Genomic DNA, 11,441 nt, shown 5'->3' on the forward strand with positions numbered 1-11,441 from the left:
ATATATACATATATATATACATATATACATATATACACACACACACATGTATATACATATACATATATATATATATATATATATATATATATATATATATATATATATATATATATATATCACACACACACACATACATATACATCTATCTATCTAACGGGTAAACGTTGTGGTGCATTCAAAGTTATTGTAAAATACCCTTTTCTCATCTGTTTTTGTCCTTTAACAGCAATTTACTGGTGAAATAAATTATTGTTATGTTATTACATTTTTAATAAATAATTTAAATTCCTCCCTTTTTGCACTGTATTAATATTCATTAATATTGAGATTAAATTTGTGTGACTCTTCAGTCTGGTGTAACCTCTTTCCTTCACTCACCTCCTCCTCCTTCTTCTTGCTCCCTCGCTCCTCTGAGTCTCCCGAGGCCTCACTGTCAACTTTCCTCTTGCCCTCCTTCTTCTTCTCCTCCTCCTCCTTGTGTTTCTGCATGTACTTGGTGATAAGGTCGAGGTCCAGGTTGTCTTGCGGCTCCCATGTGTTACCCTCACTGGAAAGGTGAGTGCAGACAGAAGAAAATCTCCTCAGGCTTTGTTTTTAGGCAATACATTCTCACTCTAATTGCTAATTCGTATTATTCCTTTTTTCTACTGCCATTTTGTAAGGTTATTTGTGGGTCTGCAACTTAGTGTCAAAATACTAAACCTTTCACTTTGAGGGCATGATGTTTTGTTTGCTTTTCTCTTGTTTTGTTTCTTGCTTCATATAACAAATGTTATTACTGTATATATTTTGTCTTAGAACTAACCAAGTATGGCTCACCCCTACTATATACATACTATGTAGTAGGTAAGTAAGTATACTATACTATGTATGTTGTGTCTCTGTTTTAACATTTACTAATAATTTGTCTTGTTTTCTTTTTTTTTCCGTCCTGTTTTATCCTGTTTTATATAGCAAATGTTAATAGTGTTTATCTTATGTCCTGTTATTGTAATTTATATCTGCCAAATGGGACTACAGATGGAAATTAGCCTTTGGGCTACAATCTGGCACTTTTACGTGTACTGCTGTACATGTTCATTAAATGTGCATTGTCCTGAAATAAATAAATAAAAATTAAAATGATACAATGCCGAAATTATTATTATTTTTATATATATATATATATATATATATATATATATATATATATATATATATATATATATATATATATACAACCACACACAATATACATACATAAGGACCAAGAACACCAAGTATTAATATTATAGACTCATACTTACTCTGAGAACCCCTTCCATTTCAGCAGAAACTCTACTCTTCCCTTCACCACTCTGCGGTCCAAAACCTTCTCCACAACATACTCCTCCTCTTCCTCCTCCTCCTTCACTGCTGCTGCAGGAGGTGCTGCAGGTTGCTCCTCTTCCTCCTCCTCCTTCACTGCTGCTGCAGGAGGTGCTGCAGGTTGCTCCTCCTCTTCGGCCTTCTCGCCCTTCTTTCCTGCTCCGGTCGCCAGTTTGACGTCTGCTGAGGGCTCCTTTGATAGACCCAAGGGGGAAACATGCAGAGATAATGATACAAGGGTTAGACGAACTAATGGGAAGTGTGAGAGAATTATAGTTTACCATGTTTTACTATATTCAAATGTTCTGTTTGAATGGAGAAAATGCAAGGGCTGATGAGGTCACCAATCCATAGGGCTTCAGAGTGTGAAGTATCTCCTGCATTAAAACTGAAATAACTACTAAAATGTAAGCCACAAAAGTCATTAACTGGAGCTACAAGCTACATGCACAGTAGCCTCAATCAACAACAGTTCATTTACCAGAAAATCACCAGATGTTCCTTGCCTTGCAAAACTTGGGAAACAACAAACTTTGAGCTAGCAAGCTACACGCTGAAAATGGCAAGTTTAGAACAACGTTTTTATCGTGCAACAAGGCAGGCCTGGTTGGTTCTTTCCGGGAATAATTGTAAAGATTTACAAAGAATATGTTTAAAGTTATTCCATTTTATATCTGTTACGAACCCTCCCTTTTCTGCCTGCTGTTGGCCTCTTTGGCTTTATTGGCTGAGCTGGCAGTTTGGGAGGGCTCGTTAGTTGATTGGTGGACACCTGGGTAGGCCTCAACCAAGACTATTTATACAAGTCATGTTTGATTGTTCTGTCTCTGCATTCTCCTTCTCCTAGGCTCCACATCTCCTCGTTTGGGTTTGGTTTGTTTCTTTTGTTGCAGTTGTCATTTGCTTACTTATCTTTCACTCACACATACACTGCACACACTACTGATAATACTGATTTCATATCTGTTTTGATTCTTTTGTTAATAGTAGTTTGTTTATGTTGCAATAAACACTTGATTGGCATTTTAACCTGTTTGGTCTCCCCTCTTTTGTCACATGCATTGAGTCGGTTTGTGACAATATCTAACTGGGGTGTTTTGGGACTGATTGTGGCAGGATTGCTGCGGACAAAGTAATGTTACGCAGGGTGATACACTGGTGAGAGCAAATTACGTTCAGCTATGTATGCAGCTAATTTAAATAGCTCATTTTACTGTATTGTGTGAACAGTTAACTTCATTGTGCCTGAATCTTGTTTTGTTCTGTTTTTGTAATCTACCTCCCCTGTAAAGAGACTTTGAGTCTTTGAAAAGCACTATACAGTCATGTGAAAAAATTAGGACACCGTGAGTTTATAAACCCATGCTAAAGTTGACTAAAAATAGGAAAATCATCTTTGCAAATTGATCTTGCCTTAATTAAAAAAAAAATTCGGAAAAATCCATTCACCAAGGACACCAATTTTCTTTTTGAATGAATAATGTATCGTAAATAAATAAATGTTCTTCCTTAAAATACAGGGGGCATAAGTCAGTATACCCCTGTGTTAAATTCCCATAGAGGCAGGCAGATTTTTATTTTTAAAGGCCAGTTATTTCATGGATCCAGGATACTATGCATCCTGATAAAGTTCCCTTGGCCTTTTGGAATTAAAATAGCCCCCCCACATCATCACATGCCGTTCACCATACCTAGAGATTGGCATGGGCTACTTTCCATAAAATCATCTCTCAATACAAATCAAACCAGCTATTAGCTAACTGAAATGAAATCATGCCAATCTCTATCCCAACAGGGATACCTCAATGGTTTTTGAGCTTATATTTAGCTGGGGGGGAAATAACTGATGCATATACTCTGTTACATTCATGTTTACAGTGTGCATGGAATTTATCACTTAATTCTCTTTATAGTTTCTAGATTTCAGAGTCCAAATTCTTCAGTGTCTTTCTGTTCTATGTCCATATATACGAGGGAGCAAAGCATATAATATGTAGAGAAGGAAACTCGGCCTCTGTATAAACAAAAACAAAAAAAACACATGAGAACAAGCGTGGCAGATAATAGTGGACTGACTGAATGATGCATCTAAAAATATACATTTATGAACTACTGCTCTTAACTGAAACCATTCAATGAGTCACTTGTCATTTGCAAAAATGAACAGTTGTACACTTTGCATTAACAGCGAGCAGTGGAAGTTAATATGACTTACGAAATTTATATTTTAGCCCATGAGAGAGAGAGGGAGAAACAGAGTGAAAGATATATTTAAGCATCATATTCTAGTGTTGCAGAAAATGGATCTTCATGGTAAATTTCCTGAGTAACATTATCTTCTGCTTACTTTTACGGCAAAGAGCTAGGGCTGCTCGATTATGGAAAAAATAATAATCGCGATTATTTTGGTCAATATTGAAATCACGATTATTTAACACGATTACTCATTAACATTTGGATATAATGGATAGTGTCCAGGGTATAATCTGTTAGTGTCCTTTATCTCAGAAATATAAAGAAAGAGTCTTTGGGTCAGAATAAAATCCATTTTACTACTGTGAGTCAGTTCAGCTTTACAGATATCACACATTACACAGCTAATGAACAGTTCCACAGACATAACACAGTGTGCATCTCACATCACATGTTCACTCACTATGACCACTACTAGTCATTACTAAACATTGTGCCAAAATATCAACAATAATGTCGCCGTCAGTGGGCTTATTTGCTAGCTAACCTTAGGAAAAAGCCAGCACATAGACGGTACCTTAGAGTAACGTTACGTGAAACAGGTGATTTAACGTCCCTGCTCATTTACATACAGTTTAACAACAAACTAAATGCTGAGGGAATGTTACTATGTTTTTTCATGTTTTTGAGCAGTATGCCTATGCACCCCCACTAAGCTGGAAAAAGTTTTAAACAGTAAGTGAATACAGCGTGTCGGGGAATACAACGTCTATAGAAAGTACAGCGGGGGGGGCAAAGGCAGAGGGACCGCAGGGTTAGCTAACGTTAGCTGTTCCCAGACAACTGAGTTAGTTTTGCCTTTTTTTGCTTACCAAACACTGCTGCCATCTTTACTCGCGCTGAGTTTTTAAATTCCAGCGGACAATATGCACACGACTTGCCTCCCTGACTGGCTTCGGGAGGGGCGGAGGGGCACGTGCGGATGTGCGCATGCGCATGTCATTCAGAACACAAGACAAAATAAGAGTGTTCTTGCAAAACAGAACATGGCAAAATAATCTTTTTTTCTTGATTATACTATTTTGATGATCGTTGGGAGCCAAAATTGAAATCGAAATTCAATTAATTGCACAGCCCTACAAAGAGCACATCTGTTAATTTGTGCAAATGATTAGTAACCTAATCCTTGAATGGTATGATTATGACTGTTTCAGTTCAGAGCAGTGGTCAGTAAATGTATATTTTTAGGCTGCTTACACATTCAGTCGGTCCGTGATAGTCTGCCTCGCTTTCTCTCGCTGTTTGGCCTTGGCCTTCGTGAAACGCACCAAGCCAGCCTGCACAGATTAGACTAGGTCAAGCCTCGCTTCATCAGTTATCCTGGATTTATAAATTCTACTTTTGTGCGATACCCCCCTGAACACTGACCTGAACATGGCTGGTATCAGAGTCCCAGTCTGCTGCTGGTCTTCTGGGGACCTTGTTGCTCCGCTGCTCCTGGTTCTGGTTGTCCTCCTCCATTCCTCTCTTGTCCTGAAATCCAGCAGATGTCCACTGGGGCTGCTGGACTCACTCTGGATTCTGTTCAGTACAAATCAAAGCACGCAGAGATATTCAGGAGCTGCTGTCTCCTCTCCTTTTCCTCACATCCACACACAACTAAAACAACAGTCGGCAAACTCAAAGCAGCGGCTGGAAAACTTTTCCTTCCTCGCTACACAATGAACTCGGAGTAGTTTGGAGAAAACAGCATTATATTAAACTGTGAATAAATCTAAACAACTGCACAAGAAAAGGTGACAATTCTTTAAATTAAATTCACTCAGAGCATTTCAGGAAAAAGAAAACTCAATAAAAAGTGATTTTGCCGACACTAGATATCAGTCCAAAGCTCCCCACTATATGTGATTAAAGTGCTGCGAGCTGTAAGTTCACCACTTCTACAGAAGGCAGAAGATGACATCATCTCGGAGACAGCTGACTTCCTGTCTCACTCAGACTCCTTGTTTAGGTGTGCTAACTTAACACCAAGAACTTTACTGTCCTCAATCTGAACTCGGTGCAGATCAAACACCAGAACTCTGGTCCGCTTGAAAACGGGGGTCCCGGTTCAGGTGAGAATGCATTTACTAGCCTGCAGTTTCAACCTTTCACACAGTTTACAGACTTAAATATCTGGTTTAAGGGATGAGAACTTTCAGAAAATGTCTACATGCATAGCAATATGTAGAGTACATCATGACAGAATACTGGAGCCATGGATGAAGATTAGACCAGTTTGTCCCCCATCAATGTGGTTGGGAATATATTCAAGTTGGGCTGTACTGCTACATCATTCTTGGACTTGCTGATATCTGTAGAAAGATGGACAGTAAACTTGAGCACAACTACAACATGTATTTACTTATGCACGTACTGTATATCTGCATGTATTTCAAAATGTAGGCCAAGTATTTCATAGAAAAAAGAAACAGAGCCATATTGACACAAATAAGAATTAACAGCAGAAAGCAGCATTTTAAGGACACCCAGCAGGCCTACCATTACATTGTAATTGCACTAATTTGCAAATAGTGAGAACCTTCTTCATCCCAGACCTGATGGTGCAGTACTTGATCCACATGGATCCACTTGCTGTCCCTCTGGCTGTTCCTCTCTCTGTCCCTGTAGGTTTTCTTCCTCCTCAACCTCTTCTCCATCCTCCTCACCCTCTTCTTCATCCTCCTCCCCCTCTGAATCTCCCTCTCTGTGTCAGAGCCCTCCCTTTCATCACATGCCCTCTCTCCAACCTCCCCAGACTCCTCTGGCTCTCCCTCTTCCTGCTCCTCAACACCTTCATTTGTTTCTCTCCCTTTTTGGTTTCCTGGGGCTAAAAAGGACGCTATGTCCCTTCCTCGTTTCATGACAACTATTAGAAGAAGAAAAAACGGAGGGGCATGCATTACATTTCGTTTCCTAACCATCCCTCCCTACTTAACACGGGCAGACAGCCTGTTGATTACTTTACTCAAATGGATTTATTATCGCGATGCAACAGCCAAGATGGATGAAGTTCCGTGGTTAACATCCCAGCATTGTGTAGTCCTAGCAACGAGACTGACATTTGGATATTCGCTTCTGCTTCGATGAGTTTGTTTAGATATGATTAAGTTTCTAAACATATCGAGAGCAGACATTTCCAAACTTGATTTCATTCTCAGTGTGAGGAACAAAAGGAACCCGGTTATGTGCAACAACAACAACAACAACAACAACAACAACAACAACAAGTCCCTTCCGAGATGAAATGGTTGATCTTACCAACAGGAGAACTCGGAGCGCCTCTGCTCTCTCCAAGAGGAGTTGCTGTCTCATTCACCGAGCACCACCACACGCTGCACGCTGCAGCCTAGTGGTTGGGTGCGCCGCTCTAATTTACCCGTGTAGAACGTTGCGTCGCACATTAGTTCCGCTTTTGGCGCTTTCGTTTAAAACCATAATAAATTCATAATTTTTTATTTGGTCAGCGCGGGGGGGCACAGGGGAGGCCAGGGACATGTCTAGGGAGGTATGGGCCTCCCCCGACATGCCTCCGTGTAGAACCGCCACTGTTAAGGGACTGGGACATTCTACCAGAAACGTACATTATCTGTCCTGGAATTGTTACAGTGAATAAAACTTGTATAATCCAAAACTGACAAAAAAATACTAAATGGGTGATTTATGTGAGTTGCACTGTAACAGAATATGTAATATTAGGTCCTTGGATGTTTTATTCTTAATTAAAAACACTTTTGAAAATTACAAATCCTGAAAAATGGTCTGTCCTTAGCCAAATTTTAACTACCTTGTCCATAATTTTGTTATTCTGAAAACTGTTATTTCGAAGAAAAAAAAGATCTGTATTCATTAAAAGTTCAAGTTGTTATCATTCACATTAATTGATAAAAAAAACATTAAATGTTACAGAAATTCTACAAATAAATCGTATTTTACAACTGTCCCCATGTTTTCGGTCATCCCTGTCACGTTACATTAAAAACAACATAAAAAGTGTGTAATAATACGCCTTTAAGGTTATGACTCAGAGGACGTGACATCATTTGACTGAGTTGATGCTGACACTGATAAAGGGCGACTTTTTCTCAATCACTTTTATGATTTAAAGCTTGTTTTTGCATGTGTTTTTTTAGGAAGAGCTAAACTTTAGCTGCTAAAGGGTCATGCGCTGTCACACTAAAATATCCTAGAAAACAATGAAAACCAAAACATGTCTAAAAATGTTACTGAAATGCCTTGCTTACAAGCTAACAGTTTTGATGCTAGGAAGCTAGCATGCTGAGTAATGGCAGTGAAAATGGCCGACTGTCAGGCCCCGTCACATCAGGCCCTGTCACGGCTGGTCACGGCCCTGTGTGACAGTATTTTATATATCATATTATATTATATTGGCTGAACATGACCATGTTAGTCTCATAACATGTACATTAAAATAATAATTCCAAATAGGAAGACTTACTAAAACTTAATTAAAGAACATAAAACATAGATTTTCCTGCATCAACAAAATCCATAAAGTCAGTCCTGTCCTATCACACATCACATTATTATATAAAAATGGACTATTTAAGAAATTATTTATGAATTAATCTCTTTAAATGGGTACATGAAGGTGGGGGTATATATCCACTATTGCATATTTGTAAAAATCTGGGATGTAAAGGAAGATTTTTTACAATCGTATGAGTAGCTGGTGCTTACCATCCACTAAAATTAACCACAAAGTCACATATTTCTTATATGAGTTACAAAACCATATCAGATACAATCAGGGACATGTGATCAATAAGAAAATGCTATTTGTATCAAAGAAAGTCATAATGAAACCTTTCTAACATTTCGACAGGGCCTGGCATTTTAGGGGGTGAAAAATGTCTTTTTCCTTTATATACCCCCGCCTCCATGTACACATTTAAAGAGATTAATACATGAATAATTTCTTAAATAGTCAATTTTTATATCATAATGTGACACAATCCGTTCTGCGCATGTGCAAGATGACACGTATGCCATGACGTAGGCGCAGATGATAATGCTGCGTTCATTCCACCACCACCTTGGAATAACGGCAGCGCTTCCACCTGCACGATCCGTTCTGCGCATGCGCAAGATGTTCACACGCTAGCCTCCAGCTAACGTTAGTTAGCTAATAGCTAATTCGGCGGACCGCTAGGTGATTATAGCGGTCTGCCGTTAGCCTTCCCCGGGAAGCTAACGTTAGTTTAGCTAACGGTTAATTCGGCGGACCGCTAGGTGATTATAGCGGTCTGCCGTTAGCCTCCACCGGGAAGCTAATGTTAGTTTAGCTAACGGTTAATTTGGCTAACCGCTAGCTGATTGCAGCGGTCTGCCGTTAGCCTCCACAGTTAAGCTAACATTAGTTTAGCTAACAGCTAATTCGGCTAACCGCTAGCTGAGACAGCATGTAAACTTTAAAAGACCTTCAAAATAAAACTTGAAAATAAACGTTAACATATATAACAGCTGTTACGTCAGTTCTACTTTACTTGTGCTCATTTAAAATACAATCACTCAATACTTGTCTTTATTGTTATTACTGTAAAGTCTTAATTTAGCTGTAGCCTGCTTTTCCCATTAAGTTTGACTTAACGTTATTTTAGACTGAATTTAGCTGTCCGACAGCCACCGACCATGTGAATGCTGCTAGTCAGAAACAACGTAACCAGTGGGGCGGTGCCTGTTATTCCGAGGTGGAATGAACGCAGCATTATCATCTGCGCCATGGCATACGTGTCATCTTGCACATGCGCAGAACGGATTGTGCAGGTGGAACGGATCGGGTACTGACACACACCTCAACAGATTTAAAACCACATTCAGTCACAGAAAATAAAAAACAGGGAATATAAAACGTCAGAAGATTATTAAATGAAAAGTTCACACTTCTCTCTCTCTCTGTCTCTCCCTCTCTGTCTCTCTAACAACAGAATGAACAGATAACAGGGTGTTGTGAATATGTTACATTTCACATTAAATTCTATGAGGAGAACTCTGAAGAAAGTCGTTTTTGTAACACTGTCTTCCTCCCAAAATATGTATGTGTGTTAAATATAATTTTTGGATAACACTCTTATCAATACATTACGGTAATAGTGTTGGTTTTTATATTTGAGGTATTACAGTTTCTCATACTGCATGTATGCCATGTATGCCAGTTCACTTGTGTGTAATGATGGAGACTGATGAACAGAGCTGTGCACATGTATGGAATAAATAACGATATAAAACAGACGCTCGGCTTATACTTTCACGCCAAGTTCAAGGCAAGGCAGCTTTATTTGTATAGCACATTTCAGCAACAGGGCAATTCAAAGTGCTTTACATAAAACATGAAAGAGCAGTTAGAAAACAATTAAAAACATTCAGAGTCAAGAATAAAATTTACAGTGCAGTATAAGAATTTAAAGAACTGAGACAAACATGAAAGAAAAGACAAGAGCAGTTAAAACAGTTAAACATATAAAAGCAGATAAAATAGGTTATTTAAAGAAGTCAGTTAACTTAACACCCCCCATTTGTTTTTTTCATATATCACAGCCTGTGCACACATTTTCTACTTTTTCATCCTCAATTCAAACTACAAAGTAAAATGAAATTAGATGTTATAATAATATTAATCCTTAGAGTTTTTGGGACAAAGAGTCCATGTACATGAAGGATTGGTTGTTCCACAATGACAAAACTAGTGTCAGTGCCGAGGTTTAAGACAGGAGTGGTGAGCAAGCAAACAAACAAGTTCATGTCTTAACCATGCTGCTCCAACTCCTCTTTAACACAACTAAAGACATTTAATGATACAGCCAACACTGTCAGCTGCTCCCATTGTTCACCTTCCTCTAAAATATTAGAAACACTAAAGCTTCATTATTTCAAAGTTTTTGCCAGCTTCACCTTCTTCTTCACATTGAAGTCTGCAATTCAGTGTAGTGACAGCTTTTCAGAAAACCTTTAAATATTCCACTTTAGTATCATACATTTTTGGTGTTATTTAACATGTTAAAGAAATGTAAACTAATTAATACTATTCGAACTTTTCCAATTATTCTTACTGCTTCCCCTTCTTTCGCATTAAAGCCAGCAATCTAGTTAAACTTGAGCAATTTATCTTTTCAGCATTCACAAGCAGCTTCTGCAGGAAATGCATTTTCTAGTTACTTTTCAGATTAGTTTTTACCCTTCCTTCATGTTTGTGATAAACTAAAGTATAATGTCATAAAAAAGAATAAACGTGTAAAATAAGAAGAAACTAAATGTCAAAGTTCAATTCAATTCAGTTTATTTAAGAAGAGGACAGATCAAAGTAATAAAACAAATGATTATACTTGGGTTAAAAATCCCAGAATTAGCCAAAAGCTCGCAAACTTCCCCCCGAATACAACCAGCTGTTCTCATGTGTCTAATCCACTGAAGAAGCCTCTGGGATATAGCGTCTGTCAGCGTCTGATGCGACGTAAAAGGCGCCCTTCAGCGTATTTATGTAACGAACTGGGGACACCCGAACTTAGATTAGATTTAGCGAGCAGTATGCAAGGAAGACCCGGGTTTGCGTGCCGCGTGTAACGCTTGTCGGTTATTAGAGCCACCTTTTTCTTTCCTCCCGCATCACGGAAACGTACGCCCACCCTCGACCCTTTCCTAAACCCAACCGTCCCGTTGTTCCCACGTGTCACGGAACCATACAAACGTTTAGTAGTCCCGACCAAGCGCGTCTAAAGGGACGGCAATAGTGCCGACCAAGCGCGTTCACTTGACACGTTAAAGGAGACCTTTAGCGGTCAATATGAACGAGAAAGTCTCCTGACTAAACGTCCTTTATTTACGAGTTGGGTGTGAGAACC

At 38.8% G+C, this 11,441-nt stretch overlaps 3 protein-coding genes across 3 annotated transcripts in view; all 3 read right to left on the reverse strand.

The window, feature by feature from the left end:
• LOC120570713 (NACHT, LRR and PYD domains-containing protein 12-like) overlaps window positions 1-11,441 on the reverse strand; it is a 565,262-nt gene that overhangs the window by 252,995 nt on the left and 300,826 nt on the right. The gene's annotated exons all lie outside the window — the stretch shown is intronic.
• The window catches only part of LOC120570742 (zinc finger protein 883-like), a 340,678-nt gene that overhangs the window by 88,445 nt on the left and 240,792 nt on the right, over window positions 1-11,441 (reverse strand). Inside the window, exon 3 of the mRNA XM_039819255.1 lies at window positions 1,290-1,543. Coding sequence (XP_039675189.1) covers window positions 1,290-1,543 — 254 coding nt within the window. The remainder of the gene's footprint in view (window positions 1-1,289; window positions 1,544-11,441) is intronic.
• LOC120572169 (zinc finger protein 239-like) overlaps window positions 1-11,441 on the reverse strand; it is a 30,731-nt gene that overhangs the window by 4,328 nt on the left and 14,962 nt on the right. The gene's annotated exons all lie outside the window — the stretch shown is intronic.

This window comes from Perca fluviatilis, chromosome 2 (assembly GCF_010015445.1).
Source record: "Perca fluviatilis chromosome 2, GENO_Pfluv_1.0, whole genome shotgun sequence".
NCBI classification, from domain to species: Eukaryota; Metazoa; Chordata; class Actinopteri; order Perciformes; family Percidae; genus Perca; species Perca fluviatilis.